Source organism: Schistosoma haematobium, chromosome 1 (assembly GCF_000699445.3).
Source record: "Schistosoma haematobium chromosome 1, whole genome shotgun sequence".
Taxonomy (NCBI): domain Eukaryota; kingdom Metazoa; phylum Platyhelminthes; class Trematoda; order Strigeidida; family Schistosomatidae; genus Schistosoma; species Schistosoma haematobium.
The window spans coordinates 20,261,900-20,282,498 of record NC_067196.1 but is presented as its reverse complement, the minus strand read 5'-3'; the positions used below and the strand labels follow the sequence as shown (position 1 = coordinate 20,282,498).

Here is a 20,599-nt window from a genome sequence, read left to right as displayed (position 1 = left end):
TTCTTACACTTTGATTGTGATCTCGTGCGAATTCGGTTACGCTCTGTAACCAAGTTTGTATCCTGGCACGATCTCGGTATTCTTTCGATACCACGAGATCGCCAGCAAATATATCTCGACTTGGTCCATTAACTGCCTTCTGATATTTCGCTTCCGTGGGATTTTATGGATTTATTTGGGACGTGTATTCTCTCTAGCGGTGTTCATAGTCAATTTCGACTCGACGCGACGCTACAATATGAGCCAGCTTCCAATTTTTCAGTAATTTACCTCGGCTTAGCGAATTTGATAATATCACGTTAAGCAGTGTTGCCTAGATTCAAACTGCCTCCCTCAGTATAGTAGAGTGAACCATATCCGAACTAGGAGAAGTGTCCCTTTATAAGTGCTGCAGTTTCCATCTCACCAAATTAGCGCCCACATTGACTTTCCGGAGTCCTGTTGAGTGGCAGGTTAATGTTCTAATCAGTATATTTAGTGCGGGTCATTTGAAATGTCCGAAAGTGCTGTCTAGCCAGAAGACCGTTGACGTGATCGTCGTTGTTGTTTGAGTGTAGAGTCTATGAAACTTAGATTTTGGCTCGTCGAAGAGAGGCTACATGACGGAATAAGCTTTCGAGATTTGAGACAAATTTATCGTTAGGTTTTTATCTGATAATGAAGCCTGTCTCTTATTGCCTTTGTGTATATGTTCCTTATTAATCTGAATTGCCTATATGCGCCGTCTTTACCAGATCGTTTTTATTTCACCTAGCAGTGCCTCTTGCAACTTAGCAAACAAAAAGTGCGGTTCTTGATGACCGTAGATTGCTCGTAGATTTTGAGGACCGTTAGCGGGACAGACTGCCTTTTAGTATATACAAATGTGTGCAGTAAGAAACCCCAATGAGCATCCACATCAAGTTGAGCGTGAATTTCCCAATCCGCCTACTGTAGATTGTCCTGTAAAGCTGACACATCCAACTGTTTGGGATTACAGCCCCTGTTGTTGGTAGGAAATCTTAGCTCGGTTTTACAGTTTCTAAGCTGTAATGAAGGTAAGGAAACTGATACAGAGACGGTAGTTCATGAGAAATACATGATTGCGTGAGCCTCGTCTCGAAGTTGTTCACCATGATGATCGTCGTCCCCGAAGTCTAGGAAGTATTCGGGATGAAGAAAACTTGTCATAAAAACGGAGAATTTGTTTGTATTTTCACTTTTAAAGTTTTCTAATGATAACTTGCAGAGTGCGGCAAATTAGGAAGTTTGTGTTGTATGACAGCGTATCTAGCACGTTACGCACTCTCAACAAATCATTACTTGTTTTCCTGTAGCCCAGCGAGAAAAACCCCTTTCATAAAAGCAAACTTCAAAGAATTTGCTACTCAACTTTATTAGCCACTTTGTCTTTTATCTCTGCACATGTTCTTAGTAATTTGTATCTATTTTTAAAGAGAGGCAGTGTGCACCCATGAACACACCAGAAAACAAATCCGGAACCTCCGGGTCTGTGGAGGAAATATCCGGACTTCGAGAGAGATATCTTACCTATCGGACTGCAAACATATCAGGTGAAGCAGTTTCCCACCAAAGATTATAAAAAACGGTTGGTAAGTATACTTGACCGATTGAAGTTAAACGTGTTGATCATTGTATGGTGGCTCAATAACCTAAAGTTTAAGTGGCCATCGAGAGGGCTAATAATCTTGAATTATACTTGGGTTACTGAATGCTCACTGTTAAAACTTTATGTTTCAGAGCTAAACAGCTATCAAGTACCTCTTGGTTTCCGACAATTTCCTTACTCCTGTCGATTTGTGATCTTTATAACATTCAACAATCCCTGAAACCCCACACGATATCATTAAATCTGCCGTTTTAGCAAAATCTATACTACGTTTTACACGAGGTGACACTGATAGCTATCAGCAAGCGAATAAATCCAATACGTTCTGGGGGGGGGCCGCAAGGTTACAGTAGTTTCCAAAATATTGCCCTGCCATACTCTTTCAGTCGCTTTACTTTTTTCACAATACTACGAGTTTTAGTCTTTGTGAACTTGAAACAAGGACCAAATAAATGATTTCGAATAATGTTTGTTTTTTGAGATGGTGGGGAAAATTTGTTGCTCAGGTGGATGATTTTGATGAAGTTTTGTTCTCTGATCTGGATGGTTTGGTCTTGGATCCTTCATCGTTCTTCTGGACTACATCATCAGCACATACATCAGGTAACGTCCAAGAGTATCCCAGAATTCACTTGCAATATAGTGAGAGGCAGTGAACGAGAGCGTCCTTCATAAAAATTTGGATTCGCGTACAGGTTGATTTCCAACAGGGCACGTGGTATTCAATAAAAAAGGCAAATTGGTAAAAGTGCACATACATGGTACGGATTTGTAGTAATTTGCTTCAAGCATGGTCAAACTAACCAGTGTACGTGCTTATTGTCTGCAATGACTTCCAAATCCCATGCAACTAAAGTTATCTCTTTAATCTGAGTTAGTCTAAGTAATTCTAGATTCGCCCGGCATGATTCCGACTGCACTTGATTAAAAGCATAACAAGTCCTACCCCCCCCCGAAAATGGGTTAAATCTGTGAAGGTGGCTCGCAACTTGTCAGAATTTGAATAACCTGATACTATTTGTGCGGCAGAATGTATGCATTCGTAATATAAAGTAATGGGGTTGAAATTTAGTAGGTTGTAAGATCCGCTGTAATTCAGCTGTCTCACCTTGGCGATAAGACCACAGTGTCAATACAAGATCTTTCATTAAGATTGTTATATACAGACTATTAGTTTCGCTTTACAGTTTTTAATAATGCTCTTAAGAAATTTATTAAATCGTGGGATGGTTGCAACATCCTCTTTTCCTCTAACCTTATCTTCTGAAGTGATGATGTTGGTTACTCTTCTGAAAAGATTGAGGCTAGAGAGGGTTTTGCACTGCATAAATGTGCTGAGTTAAAACCAATATACCGACTTCATTGTGTCGGTTTTCGGTATACGGTTAGATTTCCATTAGAATTCATTATAAATAAACAGTCTAAGAATGGCAGTCCACTATATCCATTTTCTTTTTTGAAGTTGACTTGATACTTTCTTAGAACGTGCTTATGTGTTTGGGGAAATTTTTAAGGAGTCTTTTTAATAATGACAAGTGTGTCACCTAAGTATCAGAGCCAGATGCGTGCTTTGATGGTACTGGCAAAAATAAGTGACTCAGCACGAGACACTATAAATAAGCAACAATCGGAGATACTGGAGATCACATGGCTGCTCCGTTCGTTTGTTTATATAGAAATATAGTTCGAGGAATTTCATTGATATTTAATGGACAAGTGCTAGACAGGGGTATCATGATCCTCTAGTAAATTATTATAGTTTCGACATTTATCAATTGCGATTCTAGTGTTTAAAGATACAACATCATGGCTTACGGTTGTTCTGTTCTTGTTGATGGATGATTCCGAGATCTTCGGTTTGAATTCATATGAATCTTCTACGACATTAAATAATCTGTGTTGAACTGGTTTCAGTGTGTTGCTTAGATATTTAGATAAAGCATACGTTAGAGTATTTGTGAAGTTCACTATGGATCTTAAAGTAGTGTCAGGCTAGTGAATTTTGGTAGCCCGCAGAAACGTGAGGTTGTATTGGATTTAGGGTATAAAGTAATCTATAGGGAAACGCCAATAGATGAATGTAGCCCTTTCAGAAGTTTACTTATTTTTTTATTAGATTTTATTTTTAATCAATCCCTAAATATGCTCTCGTTGATAGATGTTTACGAGCTTTTCGCGATAGTCGCCTTTGTTTATGATCACTGTTGTATTCCCTTTATCATATTTGATAATGACAATCTTTCTATCTTTCTGCAATGGGTATAAAGCTTTCCATACTTCAGAAACGTTATTTCACCTGTTTTATATGTATTCAAAAATAATAAACCTTCATGTTGAGTGGACATTTTGCTGCGCAATATCTTACAAGTCTGATTTTTGACAAACGAAAGAAAAGCTACACTTTCTGTCTATTAGCTGACCGTTTTAAAACAGAATGACATATCACCAATGGAAGTACTCTGTAAATAGTCATCTAAAAGATTGATTGCTTACAATCAGATTTTAAATTAAAACAATGAAGTTTAAATTAACGCAACCAAATGGCGTAGACCGACTAGAAAGTGATGGGAATAGTCAACAACAGCAACAAGAACAAGTCTCTATCGACACAAAGGTTACTCTGACTTCCTCATTTAGTGCGTTATATGTGTTGAGAGGCATACCAGAAAAACACCAATCGAAAACTACGTGAAAACTCATCTGACTAGGTACATTCACAGTGGAACATTAGAACGTAGATTCAGCAATCATACAGCATAGTTTCATAAACAAATTAACAGAATGTGACATAGTGTTTAACTAAAGCATGGAAATGAAGTTGCATGTATAAAATTTTGATATCAATTGCTTTGTAAAGACGGAAAATAGTGAGTGAGAAACAGAGAACTACCTTTATACTTCGCAAACGTCCTGTTTATTTTTAAGTATAGGCACGTTACGAGAGTTTAGAAGTGTTCAATTATCTAACAAGTATATAAGTTCATCAATGTTTTTTTCAGTAACAATGCACTGAGCAAATTAACACTGATCACAATGCTGGATATCAGTGAATAAACAAAATCCGATTTACAATTCTGCTTCATCTGGTATTTCGGAAGTAAAAGCCTCACGATTTTCATGGGCCCAAAAACCTTGGAGATCAATCAATATGTTTATTACGGTGTCGCCCTTACCACTGTATATATAAATATGAACAAAAACTCCAAATTATAAACATATATGGGAAGAAAAATATATAAGACAAGAACAGACGTAAACAATCAATCAAATAGTGCTTTTTGTGAGGAAGTGTTATGAAAGTTTAAAAAAATACACTCAACGAAGTGGGATCGCAGACACTCATTGTAAATGAAAATAACCTAGTGTTTACTAACTCACTGAACATATACCAGTGATCAGGGTCATTTTATAATGACTACTGTGAACTGACTGCCTAGTCAACAAAGTATCGGATACAAGTGCTAATTCGTCAGGAAGATAAGTGACATTTGGAAAACGATGGATTTATTTTACGGCATTAAAACATGCCAAGTGAACCAAACAAACGAAATATTACCCTAACGTAGTAGGGACGTTATTTTTTGTAGCATAGTGTTCATGATTTGTTGGAAGATTGAAGGGGGGGTCATTATTGCAAACGGAATTCTGTTATATCAGAACAAACCTTTATGGGTGTTTATTGTCAAACAATGCTACTGGAATCTGTAGATAAGCTTCTGATAGACCCAGTTTTGCAAAACACTTCTCCCCATTCATTTTTGCAAATAAGTCTTTTGGTAGTGGCGAGTGGTACTGATGGGCTTCAAGTGCTTTGTTTAATCCAGCCTAATGGTCTACACATAGCCGGATACTTTCACTAGGCTTCTAAACAATCACTGTTGATGTTGCCCAATCAGAAGAATTCACTGGTCCTATGATTTCACTTTTTTGTAGGCGCTCTAATTCTTGTTCAACAACAGGTAGCGCTGCATAAGATACCGGACGTTTTGGTCTAAAAACGGGGGTGACTTCCGGTTTAGGAACTAGTAGTGCTTTTACCTTTTCGCATTCCCTAAATTCTTCCGTGAACACTTGACTATGTCTAACACAACATTCCTCAGATTCTTTTCCGCTGATTTGTTCGTTCTCACACAGCTGTATATGTGGTTAATGGAGTGGGTTTGCTAGCTGTAGCGTTTCTACTAGGTCTAGACCCAGCAAATCTAGTCCTGGATTCTCTGTGAGATATAGTGTTGCGTTCGTCTTCGCATTTCCTTTTGAAACTGTACAGCAAACTTTTCCGACAATGTTTAATTTCTCTCTAGATGCACTCTATGAGCTAACTGGGTTGTTGGTCCTGTCTAGAGGCTGCAAAGAATCCGACTAAAGCTGAACCACAACCATGGCCAAAACCAAACGGGCCTTGGCAAATAATACACGCTGATTTCGCCGGTCCAATACAAGGCAGAAACTACTTGGTTGTTGTCGATGCTTTCACAAAACGGGTACTTGTCAAATTGTATCAAGGTGATATAAAGTGGGAACCAGGTGTTATAGAACGTCGGATCGGAAATATACTGTACCAAATCCAAAGAAATGTCGGAACGTGTATAAGACACGTAAATCAAGTTCAAAAGTGATGGCAGAACATTGATCCCACAAAGCTGACCCCCGTTTCAATTGCTCGCGGATTCATCTCGAAAAAAAAGAGTGCGAATGGAGAAGAGATAAAAGACGCAAGGGCAAAGCGGTACAACCTACGAGAATGATGAACTACAAGAGGAATGCAATAACGAAGTTTTAGGTGGACCCGAGAAAAGTCACAATTGACGCAGAAGATTTGGGAGATGTAAAAACCTTTACATATCTGGGCAGCATCATTGATGAACAGGGTAGATCTGATGCAGATGTGAAGGCGCGGATCGGAAAAGCAAGAGCAGTATGTTTACAACTGAGGAACATCTGGAACTCAAAACAACTGTCAACCAACACCAAGGTCAGGATTTTCAATACAAATGTCAAGACAGTTCTACTGTATGGAGCAAAAACTTGGAGAACTACGAAGGCCATCATCCAGAAAATACAGGTGTTTATTAACAGTTGTCTACGCAAAATACTTCGGATCTGTTGACCGGACACGATTAACGACAACCTACTGTGGGAGAGAACAAACCAGATCCCAGCGGAGGAAGAAATCAGGAAGAAGTGTTGGAAGTGGATAGGACACACATTGAGGAAAGCACCCAACTGCATCACAAGATAAGCCCTCACATGGAATCCTCAAGGCCAAAGGAGAAGAGGAAGATCAAAGAACACATTACGCCGGGAAATGGAGATAGACATGAGAAGAATGAAAAAAAAATTGGATGGAACTAGAAAAGAAGGCCCAGGACAGAGTGGGTTGGAGAATGCTGGTCGGCGGCCCATGCTCCATTGGGAGTAACAGGAGTAAGTAAGTAAGTAAGTAAGTAAGTAAGTAAGTAAGTAAGTAAGAGAAACGTCTTACATAACAGACTTTAAAGAGTGGAAGTGTGAGTACGGTTTACGAGTGAACTCAAGGAAGCCCTAAGAAGCTCGGGAAGAGATGAAGATATTCCATCCAATCATCCTTCCGAAGAATATTCCAGAATCTCTACGTGGAGCTTCCCTATTGGACAAATGCTAATAACCCCCTGTATGTGGATTGGAGGACTATAATGGTGGTTTCGTTTTTACCAAAAACTATAAATACCTGACAGTTCTGTACTATAATAGACACTATTTGGGATAGCATTACTTTCACTTGTCCTCTGTTTCCTCATTTGCGACTTTAGAGGGTTCTAGCGTTCGAGTGCTCAAGTTATAAGCGGTATATCAAGAATCTAAGCACAAAATATAACAAAATCGAGAAATTTCGAAATAGTCCTCTAATACACTACTAATTCGATCTAATCGCGATAAGTCCATAAAGTAAATTTATAGTAAATACAATTTTCATTGATTGTTTAGCCATAGTTCTAGTAATTTATTAAGTCGCAGTAATCCTACTACTTGTATATCTATAAACTAATGACTAGTGAATGCTAAATTCCTATTAACATGTATTCATACTAAATTCAGTGTTTTACCATTCAGTAAATACAATATTTCAATTACAGTTGGCATTGTCTGAACTAAGGGGTGTGAGTTAATGAAGGTCCAATACGAATATAAAATCGAAATAATTAACCTAGTTCATACATATACATAACCAATAGAGATATGAAACTCCAGCTTTTTAAAAACCAGCATGGACTTACCAATTGATAAGGTCATCTAAAGCGATGTAATGGGGATTCGCTGGTCGTACCATATCAAAAATTTCATTTAATACATTCTCAAAACTTGGTATATCATTATCTGAAGCACGTAGTTTGTCTTCGATTCCATCATAGAAATACCGTAATGTTAGTGAAGTCAGTTTACCTTGACCACCAACATCAAGAATACGAAAAAGATAAGCAATTGCTTGCGGCTCATGTTTATTTTCCATAGCCAAAACCAAGTCTAAATAAGTTTTGTAGTCCTGGTAAAGACGTAAAAAATGAATTTTGAGTAGGGAATCATAATGCTACTGTGACCAATCATAACAATCGCGTATGGATTTCATTTGTAACGATCTGACAACCTCACAACTAACCACTAAGGATAATGACTAAACACATAACTGGTTTTAATACAACTAGGCGACCAAATACAGAACGATGTGGCTCGAGGCTACAATGCATCATTTTTTCGTGATGAGGTGGTACCACGCAAATTCTCAAAGTAAAGTAAGTGAGGCAAGTGTAAACCCGAAACTCTGTGAATGAAAAAATAACACCTTATCTACAAAACTACTATTCCACAATAAATAGATATAATACTTGATCAAAAACATATCTGAGTTACTGACTGCTGCGTAATATACACCTGAGGTCGCCCATTTTAAACGGTTTGATTTGATTATAACAAATAAAAGACTTAGTATAATAGGCACTCAAATTAAACCCAGAGCCACACATTTGTGTGAGGGTACGTGGTACTACTTGGTTAGCCAAGCCAAGGTAGATGGGGGAAAATGAGAAACAGCAAATATAAGAAATTTAGTCTGAAAGGAAGAAATGAAGTTGTAAAATAAAAAGGCTATAGAAAAGCAGTAAGCTGCAAACTGAAAGGAGGATAAGAAACGAATAAAAAGTAACCAAACATAAATAAAGACTATAATATGGGTTCCAACAAAGAAGTCTGAACTTCTTGATTTCTCATCCAATAGTTAGTGGCGTTAAGAATTAATATTGATCAGTTAGTCCCTAGCTTTTTCTAGCTTCACTAGTTAGCTTCGAGAGAGGAGGAATAGTCTTCCATGCGTTTGGATCTTTAGCACCTATTTACAACGAAGAGAAGATCAAGTTTAAGAGGGAAGGTTGATAACAGGGTGAGAGGAAGTTAAAATAAAAAGAAACGTTTCAGGACGAAGAAGATGGAGTCGATTACTGATTACATACTATATTTTAATGAGTAGTTGTTTTTGTGGCATTAACTCGATACTTTTTAAGAGTTTACCATTGGTGAAAGTAACCCATCATTTTGACCACTAAACAGTAGCATCACTAAGCATACCGTTTATCTACTAGAAATGCTGTAATGCAAGTAATCATAAGAAATGATGACAAATTCACTACGTAGGATAACACTGAAATATGCATTTATTTCTGAAAGGCAAAAATATCACAGAATTATTATTACAACAATATTTGAATGCAAATTTGGTAAATAAAAAATAAACTAACCATTTCACCTTCATAAGTTAAACATTCTTGAAATACACGATCGAGAAATACGTCGGTCAATGTACCATTTCCAAATCTTTACAACAAATTTACAAAAATGATATATAAATCAATACCCTTCGATAGCGATAAAATAATACACTAACCGAACTTTACAGTCATATGCTAATTTTTACAGATCGCATCAACATCTTCGTTGGTGATATCAATCGAAGTCACCAGACCACATGACAAACAATCATTTAAATTATTGGTTCGGAAATGGCAGAGCCAAAAATCAAATCAGTATAACTAGTCTCAAACAGGAATAAAAAAAGACGAATATAGAGAGAAAAATAAAGGATCCGCAAAAATATAGTAATACTTATTGTTTGGATCCCATCAGTGATATAGAGGAAATGAATTTGTATCATTACAGTTGGGCACACTTACAGTTTAAGTTTTCGAAATAGACTTTGAGTTTCTCAAACACACTTACTCTTAAACATCATTTACTTGCCTAGATTGGATAGTAGTTAAATTTGTAGTAGTGACTTGATTTAAAAGATTTTATCCGTTAAGCAAAACTATATAAGGGTAAAAAGGATAATGTTGGTGCTACATCACAAATAGGTAAAAACCACAGAAAATGAGACATAGTTTTCTATTTGTAACAAGGAGAGAAGCTCCCACATCTAATCTAGTTTGAGATTATAGTTGAGTAAAAATAAAGAATTCCAAGCGAAGATGAACAAATAATTTAGTGCTACTGGATTGTCAATGGTTCTCAAACCCGAGTCAGTTCATGATTGAAATGAATACATAAAATGAACAAATCTTCATAATTATGAGACCAAATAGACCGTAAAATTTTCCTACGTCAATTGTTTGGAAAAAACTGGCAAGAAGTCTTGGGTCTGGTTTTGAATGGTTACTCATTTATTTGAACACATGAACCTTGGTACAAGAGGGCACCAAATACATATGCGCCACACGATAACAACGAGGTTGTGAAGAGAGAGAGAGGTAAATTGAGTATAACAAAAACGAAGAACAACGATGAACAGAAATTAATGTATGAGGGTCAAATAATAATAATAATAATAATAATAATAATAATAATAATAATAATGGGAGAAACAGTTCAGTTAGCGAAAATACAATCAGAAAAATCCTTTTAGCCAGAGAATTTACGTTCATTTTTATGAAGAAATTAAAACAAAACTACAGCAGGATCTCCACTGCCTTTTATCCTAAGGTACGTTTAGTAACATCACAGGCCATTATGTTGCACTGTCTTAAGGACTCCAATTAGAGAGTCATGAAGTACCAACAGAAGCCAGTCCTGTACAGTCTTCTTTCGTATCACGACGCCATGTTATATACTGACAACCTCTCCGCTTTTTCCAACCACGACGTGAAATTCGCCTGGACGACATTAGTAAGACATACCCAAGCCACCGAAGTCGGTGTTTCAAGATGGTGACACCAATTGAATTATCATCTCTGTGCCCGAACACACGATGCCGAACCTCTGCATTACTGACATGGTGTTGCCACTGGATGTCAGCAATCCTTCGGAGAAAACGATGATCGAACACAGAGAGTTGTCTTTCATCCTCAACTCGGAGAGACCAGGTTTCACAAACATACAGCAAAATTGCTCTCACCGACGCGTTGTACATCCGACCTTTTACAGCCAGACTAACATCACGAAGGCGCCAAAGATGGCCCAGATTGACATAAGCCGCTCTGGCTTTCACTATACGTGCATTGATCTCATCACTCACACCCCCACCAGCACTTATGCAGCTACCTAGACACACGAACTTTTCGACTACTTCTATCTGCTCACCATCCAGGGTGAGTACGGGATTAGGATCCTGCCAGTCTTGTAGAAGTACTCTGCACTTCGAAGGTGCAAAGCACATACCATACCTACGGACATTGATTGCCAACTGATTAAGTGCGGATTAAATGGCTTGGATATCATCACACAGTAAAATAATATGGTTTTGTGCCATCACTCTGCCTGAGGTGTTTGTATATAGAGCTTTTAGGATGTTAATAAATTTCTCAGGTATACCCTTCTTCAATAGACAATCCCAGAGAGCAGTCCCGTCCAACGAATCGAAGGCAGCCTTGATGTCAAGAAACACTACAACTGTTGGTCTGTGATGACGGTGTTCTAACATTTGGCGGAGGGTGAATATATGATCAATACATCTTGGACCAGAACGAAAACCAGCCTGTTCCTGACGAGTCAATCTCTCTCGGGTTTTGAACAACCTACGAAGTAAGACGGAAGCCAATAGTTTGGACACAGTCGGAAGTAGACTTGTCTCATGATAGTTGTTGTAGAAAAACATGAACCGTTTCTAATGATAGGGACAACTGTCGATTCATTCCACGATGTTGGAACACTCACTAATTGCCAGAAGTAGGTAAAAACAACCAGAAAGTCTCCACCATCTATAAAAAGGTCCGGGGTAGGTCATCTGGGCCTGGTGATTTGTAGAGCCTCAAGAGTTGGAGTTCTTCGAGGATTTCAACCTCGGTAGGTGGATCAGTCGTCACCGGTTATGGAGGGCAGGATAGTCTGATAGATGTCCCCGAAGTAGAAGACCAGTTGAACTCTACCCGTCGTCCAAGACGGAGGTAGATGTTATTGATTGGCATCCCACCATCGTCACAAATCGCCTCAGTGATCTCAAGTGCTGAGAGAAATATGAGGGCGGCTATAACTTCCCATACGCCCACACCGTGCAAGGGTTCTACTGGAGGTACCTGAAAATGAAGTTGGATTAGTGGCATTAGTGACCTGAGAGCGTGACCTCAGTACCCAAGGGACAACTGCTTGAGGTCGGTCACACACGACCTTTTTATGAGTAATTTTTGTGTTAGCTCCGTACTTGTTGAGACTTTACCACCGGAGACGGTGGTGTGCATTCTTAGGGTTGACCTTTTCTAACCCCACCCTTCCTTATCGGAAGGTAGAATCGCTGTTATGCTGGTTGTCTGAAGGGAACACCTTACTGCCGTTACATCTCTGTACAGTCAGAAGTACGGCTTCGCCTTCGGACCTTGGGTTTACTGTTTTTAGTTTTACTGTTCTTCAACCGACCTATCTGGCATGGTAGAACCTTGAATAACAATTTTTCCGGCCAGCGTAGCTCGACTGGTTCATCACGATAGGCAAGCCCGACCACAACGTCAAGGTAGCAATAACGGTCGGGAAAAATGCCTCACTCACACCAGACTTCTGGATGCCAGTAATTTGGATGAATTGAAAGAGCTTCCAACAGTTATTAGATGCAACTGATGCTTCTATTTCATTGGCACGCCAGCGACTTTAATCGCCATCTTCATGGGGTCATGTAATTGCAACCAACTGTGCCAGTAGTTATTGATAGCCAGAAACAGGTTTTGGTCTGCGCACAGTTGCAGTAGATGTTCTCCGTTATCTCACCTGCAACCAACAAGTCCCCACCGGCTACTTAAACGACTATCTTCTGTACCTAGACGCCCGACCTGAGTATTCAAGTCTCCGGTTAGTACTACAATATCTGTCGAACGCACTTTCCGTAGAACAGTTAAGTGGTGACAAAACTCATCCATCATTGTATTCGAGTTACAATCTGTGGGAGCGTATGTGCAGACGAAAAGACATCTTTTCTCACACTAATTTTTCTCACTTTGATTGAGTTTTGAGTGATAACAATCGTCAACAGGGCGAACATAGAACTTTAGAGAAAGCGTATAATTGATTATTCACTTTTTAAACACGTTTAATTTACATACCAAAAATTTATCACAAGTTAGCCTGTATTGGTCATATGGTTGAAACCGACAAAGGTGTCCAGTTCAGAAAATGTCACTGTATAAAAAACTGATGACAATGAAGAGTTAAAAACTGAATGATCAAAAAGATTAATAAAGCTCTACGGCAAAAATAACCTTTATGAGATGCTAAATGTTATTCATCTTACCGTGATAATTCACTGCGTGTTAACAAGCCATTTCGGTCTTCATCTAAGAGCAAATAGCTACCGTAAACACGTACAGCTGATTGATGACTAAACCAATTAGCGGCTAATTGTGCCTCTGATGTAGATACTTCACGTAATTCAAGCATAGAGTCTAGAAATCCACTAGCTAAAATGTCGGTGATACGCACACGACCCGAACGTAAAGGATCAAGGAAAAGAAGAACTTTCGTACAGCCGTGCATACATAGAATGTTTGGAACGTTGGCTCCAACTCTGATAGCTAAAGTTATTTTTGGGTAAGGAATACAATTTTTTTCTAATATTTAAGAAGTGTTTCAAGGGTTTAAAAATTTTCATAATTACCAAATGAACATAGTCAAGTCCTATTAAACATGGGCAAAATTAAGGTTTAAAAGCTAGCAAAAGTTTGAGGGACAATGGGACAGTGAAAATAATTCTGACGTACTGTAGTCAACCAAACTTTAGTGTCTGTAAAATGAGAACTTACTGTCACAATCCAGGAGTCTTGGTTATGTACAGTCAAATTCTGTGTAGTGGTTTTTGAGTAAGATAGAATTTAAGGGAGCAATATCTGAGAGGAGGGCAAAGTTTGACTTGCACTTTCGCGTGTTCGTGTTCTCTGGATAGTGAGTGATCTCTTTCCCCATGAAACGACGCAAGAGACACAGTAGAAACCGGACTGACCAACCACCGTCAGATAGAGATCGGACTAATCACCCACTGTCTAAACATTGATTATAAGAGAAGAGAGGTTGGCTTGAATTGGCTTTGTGGCTGTGGTATTGGAGAAAACTTCTCTTTTGGCGCCTGTACAGACTAGTCTGGAAAGGCCCATGAGGTCTGGCAAGGGCGGGTCAGAGCGTAGGCCATTATCTGTGCCGTAACCAGTGCAGTGGTCGACAATAAACCGGCTTATGGTAAGAGCGTGGAGTGAGGTCATCATCTATGACGACTTAAATGCTAACTTGAATACTCAATATTCATTCAGTGAAATGCTGCTGGGCTTGGGGCATTCGTATCTATGCTTATGTGCATACTATGGAGTGCGTGGGCCTGGCTTAAGCATTCAGTATATACATGTATTGTATACTTGCGAGTGGAAACTTCTATGTCTATATGTAATTGTGGGAGATGTGGACTTGTCGTCGCTTTCTTTGACTACATATGTTAGCATACTAGCAACTGTGCCCATCTATACCAATATGTACGTCACTGGAATGTATGTATCCCCGACACATGCATTTGAATATGTACACATGAAGCATACTTAGGTACAGATAAGCTCTACGTTTGTCCGCTGGTGAACTTATTAGTAGCTTATCAGAGCTTTTGGTTGCATAAAAGCTTCCGAAAGTGGTGGGAAAAGAGTAGTGTAAGCCAATATAATACGTCTGCACTACCAGGTGTGGGTCGAGAAATTCGTTCATACTACTGATATCATATCCCCATCTACATAATTCCCCAGTGTCCAGTCGTACTGTCCATTGGAGCTCTTCTCTATGCCCGAATAGCCATGAGGCTCCAACCACTTCGTTGGGCGGGTAACAGTAACCGTAATATCCGAAAGGTTTTGAACTATCGGAGCCGAGTGGCTAGATTATTTAGCTAGAGCTACGTATTACAGTTGAATTATTCATGCGCCATGAACTGATCGCATTTATAGAGTAAGATGAACCAACGAAAAACTGTAATGAGTTAATAAGTGAAATTAAACAATACTGAATGCTGAAGGAAGACCCTGGTTATTAAAGAAAATTGGTTGACATGCGATTCTGTGTTAGGGTTTGAAATCAAATTTTTTTAATAATTTATAAAAATTAACCAATACAGGTCTTAGTCTCATTAGTTGATTTTTAAGCAATGTAAAAGCGCATGAATGAGGGCCTCAAGTATGGACTGGTCATTAGGTCGTGTCAGATCTATCACCTTATCAGAGTAACATATTTATTAAGAAGGATATTGAAGTCACACGTTTGACGGAATTAATGAGTACAGCGCATAGTTCATTTTTCAAATACTCAATACATTTTAAAGCATGTCATGTGGTCTAACTAAACAGTATCACCTCCTAAATGGTATCAAGACAATTCCTCCACCAAAGCAGTCACATTCACGATAAAATGTAGAATGAACAAGTTACCTGACACAAAGTAGGGATAAGTTCCAACATATAGTTTTCCAAATCTGTCTCTCTCAAATAACCTTCACCGCACACATCATAAAGAGATATCCCAACATGGGTTTGTTGCAACCATACTTTCTTCATGACATAATTGAAAAATGTCAAGATATTAATACGTGACAAAACTTCATCTTCACGAAGTAATTTTACAAATGTAGCTGCTGTGAAATATTGCCTAAAATATGTTAATTCGTAAATTTTGATTAGCATGTAACTGTAAGTATTGCAATCATGAGAAACAAACAAAATTTACAGATATTCAAGGTATAAGTAAACGCTAATTCCCGACATCGGTCGGTAGTAGTTTTAAGTAAAAAGTGTAGTTGATAGGTTAGTAACCACTAGAAATAGCTAGCGTTGACCGATAAGCATCATATCTACATGAAAGGACTAAATGAATGTTCATGTTTTATAAGATTGCGATGAAATGATTTAAGAGCGATTTCGTGACAAGTTTTTGATCATTAGGATCTAAGATCATTGCTTGTGCATGATACAACGACCAAATGAATGATCTTTGAGCTACAAATATTTTAAGTAGATTAATAAAATTCATGTCATGTAATTTTTGTATCGTGCCTCCCTTTTGGAATTTGTGTTGTGATATTTAGAAAGGTGGCAAAGTGAACTAACGTCTAAGGTTCTATATCGCATTCCAAGGTTGTTTGTCGAAATAAGATTTACTTTTCTTCTACAATTCTAGGCATTTTATGAATATTTTATTGAAAATTATAAGAGCTTAAATAGCTCAGTATCTGTGAGACTCGTAATTCTTTAATTTTAGGTGGATTCTTAAGCATGACAAATTATGATCGTCCCTATGGAGACTTGACTTGATAAATTTAAATAAGTTGGGTTGGACTGATAATAATGAGACAACAACGTATTTATAATATTCCAGTGAGAAGAAAATAAAACTTCCTGTTCTAGTTCGAAAAATGTTATTTTTTCCTCTGAAGACAGGACCTACACCAAGCTGAAAAAGTAGGGGATTTAACCTTCTACAGACCATAATAACATAAACGTAGTATCTTGTTACCACAAAAGGTATACTTTAAAACTGACTGCACAATAAACTGTTGCCTAAATAAAACGTAAATGTTTAAAAGCAGATCAAAAATAAAACCAATCAAGCCGAAAAAGTATTTGATACTTACTTTGCCTTGGGAGATGCTTCTTTAGATGCCTTGCGAAAATTCTCATAGTCCATGAATTTTTCACCATTAACTGTAGGAGGTGAATGATAGCGTTCCAAAAGATACCAAAACTCCTTGTACAAAAACAACGTATAACAGAAACTACCTTACTTGAAGTTCAACATTAGACAACAATCTCAAACTTTTTCTCTCCAACAAAGCAGACCTAAAAATGATCATAGTTTGTTTAAATATCTACCTAGCATCCTCCCGTAATTTCGCAGGTAAAATCTCGTTATCTTGTGGTACCTGCACAGTAAGTTAATAGTATCTTAATATGTACTAACACGTTGAAAAAATCTGGTATCCCTAAGTTCTCTGATTCATAATCTTCAACTCCACCCCACGCTTTATAATAATGCAGGAATAAATCACTATGTAGGTTTACTAATACAGAAAAATGATTGTTAAAGTGAGTTACAAACCACTTGACATTTTAACGCCTGGTAGTTACAATGGATGACATTCAACGGTAGAAAGGCTTTAAACAGACATATTGTTTAGTCGGCATCAGATAACTGAAAACCAGAACAAGAACAGGTTAAAAACCAAACTCTTAAAGAAGACTGGTTTTTATACAGGTGGTCATTGGAAAGAAATAAGGAGATTAGGTAAAAAAAATGAAAGAACATAAGGATTTGTGTATAACAGTATGTAAATTACTGTTTATCTATTGACTGGAAATTTAAAAATTTGCATACATATTTCATCATTACTTTTAATATTATATTAATCAAGGGTACGTGAATAAACAAGTCTTCACCTACGGTCTTGTTTATTTTCTTGCGCTGACATGTTTCATTGCAATAAGTATCAGTTATTTCAGTCATAGCAAACAGCCATATCAGCAGAAAAACAGAATTTTTCTAAGCATAAATTAGGTACGACCTTAACAGTTTTATGAAATTCAGTACTCCACTTCCACAACCGTCATATTTAGTCGTAATGAAAAAGCATGAATTGATGTTAAATGACTTTGCACATAAGTGGAACAATTGGCGAGACTATAATGTTTGAACGACCTTTGAGCAATATAAAAGTGCCTTTGGGAACCACGACTACTTGCTACAGTCGAAATACGGATATAAATTCATGTGAGGAATCGAGACTAGATGTTAGAGGTTTAAGTCGGGATTAGGAATTCAAATTAGGGTTTTCGTCACGACTTGATATCAACTATGGTTCCAAAATGTAATTTTGTTATATGTATGAGTGGATTCTGTACCAAAGTCCAGGAACCGAAATCTTAGATCTGACTTGTTAGGCCATGAATTATAGTTTCGCCGACCAGTGGATCAAAGGTACATTTCAGGTTTATCACTGACAACAGCAAACTACTATCGCCTGACTCAGTATCCCAGGAAGAACCAGTCACAATTCAGGGAAGACCTAATCTTTCCAAAAGGCAAAAAGGAGTTCTTGCATTATGTATGATGTCGATTCGTAATATAAATCATGAAAATTTGCATACAATAGTTCATCATTCACGTTCAACAGCTTTTTCTACTATATTTTAGTAAGATTATGATATGCAGATGACTCTTGGGCGATATAAATAGTCGATTAACCTAAAGATGTCTTCTTGTTGGCTGATAAATTGTCAATAACACCCATCTATTAGACTTCCGAAGGAAACTCTTTTTTACTCAACTCTAGTTTGTCCTCTGGACAAGGTCAAATTTATCCTATCCGCGGTCACCGCCAAGGTTTTACCCCAAACAGTAAATAATTTTCAATGTTCCTTTGTCTGAGGTCAGTCAAAACATGTTCAAAATATTCCACCCTTCTTCTTCCATTACTTACTCCTTATTCTTCATTGCCGAATCCAATACCATGTAGCTTGTATAAACCGACTGATTTCTTTGCGCTCGTTTTCTGTTATTTTGGTACAGTTCCAGGTGTATGATAGTCTAGCCACTCGGTTGCCCCTATTCTAGTTTGTTCGTTAATTATCTGTGGATTTGTATGTCTTGTATGTCGAGTGCGTTTGTCCTATGTCACCAGGGTTTCTGGATTCAAACAGCTATCACATTACCATGTAGAAGACTGGTTAGATGCACTGCGAAAGTAACAAAGTGGTAGTTTGAGTGTCAAGAGGATACTGTTATTTCAAGAATAATGCGTAAGTAAATAAGTTGGTAGTGTGTAGGAAAACGGAAATGAAGGAATAAGAAGGGAGACGAAGACGATAAAAAGAGATATAGGAAACCGTTACTGATATGTGGTAGTGATAACCTTTGTAAAATATATGATGTGCATCAGACATAGCAGGTCTAAGAGAGATGGTAATCTATAGGTTAGTATGTGTCCGTCAAGTCTCGTCTTGTAACTACCCATTGACAGGACTGTGGTCACTTTGGCCGGAAAGCTTTGTAAATGGAGGCAACTCTTGATAAGAAAAATATAATCGCGTCTGGGCTCTCTTTCCTCGATATGCTATCATTCTGATTTCTTGTAATTTACCCCTTGGTCCTCTTGCGTTGATATAACGTAACGTAACAGTTTGCCTATTACCTGATGCCGCATCTGTCTTCTGGGATTTAAGTGGATTGTTGTTCAAAATATGTTGGCCATTTCCATGCGATCAAAGTAAACTGACACCAAAGTCTATTTTATTGGGATTATTTGTTGCTGCCCTACCGACCTAAGTTGACTTTCACATAGAATGCAACTGTGGGGGTCGTTTTCCAAGCATCACCGGGTCTGAACAGCCTACGTGAAGTCTCTTCGGTTCCTGAAATTCGCAGCCATCGGACGCGGAGACTGTGGCCGTGGGGGTAACGGACGAGGAAGCCTGGACACGCTAATTATTGTAGTGGTGTGAAAGCCTGTGCTGCGTGATAGACAATGCTACTGTAGCAGCTGGTATTTATGAGCTTCAACCCGGCTACCGCACACTAGATCAAGCACTCCGTGAACCATCATGTTGGTTGCCTTTCGGGTTTTTGCTGATCTTCTGTCGACACCTCCCACATCCCACGTTTTGTCGTGTCTAACTCGGATTTGAGATGACCGCTTGGCCGATGGTCACTGAGATTTCGGTAACATCTCTTCCATAACGTGTGCTGAGCCATGCTTTCACCAATTCTCGTCCCAACACTCACCCACCGCTCTTTACCCTTAGAAGATACTGGATTATTGGCAATGGTCGGCAGTTTCATTAATGTATGAGCTCGAGTTTTGGCTTCCAGAATCGTGTGCTTAGTCGAGCCACTGTTTTAAGAATCGGACATACCAGTGGGAACTGTTATGGTTGTTTCCAGAGGAATCTTATGACACTCTTGTCCATTCAGCTTGTATATTTTTCTACACTGCAGGCAGACATATCAAAACCATAGGCAGGGGTGACTTAACACAAATCCACAATACTTTCTAGGTACCGCAGTATCGACAGTGAATTTTGCCTCTACACAGGATACATTCCAATGCTGAGTCGATATTGTATAAATTTAATGTGAACTACGCTCAGTATGATAGACAGATTTGATTTTGTTAAAACTCATCATTTTTTATAAATGCTATTCTATTCTCATTAATATATTTTGAGTTTATCCTCTATTAGGTTTGTCGTGCTTTGAGCCTAATAAATCTTCACTTGTACCAGCGATGGTGTTCTTACTTCGCGTTATGGGAATCGCAGTGGTTCCTCGTTCTTTCAAGTATATGAATAAGCGACATGGATACGAGATAGGAGTATTTGAATGTATGAATCACGAAAATAGAACCTGAAAGACATTTAAATATGCAACTTTGCCTTTGGCCGTCCTAGCAAGCAACCCCACGTGGATCCAGTGGTTTGTCTGCAAGCCCTGTGTTTGCAAGAAAATAAGTGTGTATGTCTCGGTTGAAGTAAT

At 38.3% G+C, this 20,599-nt stretch overlaps 1 protein-coding gene across 1 annotated transcript; it reads right to left on the bottom strand.

The window, feature by feature from the left end:
- Positions 1–389: 389 nt before the first annotated feature.
- Positions 390–18,376, bottom strand: PPP2R3C_2 (Serine/threonine-protein phosphatase 2A regulatory subunit B'' subunit gamma). Its single transcript, XM_051212487.1, has 6 exons — positions 17,171–18,376; positions 16,707–17,132; positions 13,347–15,724; positions 9,379–9,454; positions 7,867–8,132; positions 390–4,784 (listed from the first exon to the last, which is right to left on the bottom strand). The coding sequence occupies exons 3-6, from the start codon at positions 13,586–13,588 to the stop codon at positions 4,676–4,678; spliced, it is 693 nt and encodes a 230-aa protein (XP_051073354.1). The 5' UTR covers positions 13,589–15,724; positions 16,707–17,132; positions 17,171–18,376; the 3' UTR covers positions 390–4,675.
- Positions 18,377–20,599: the final 2,223 nt, after the last annotated feature.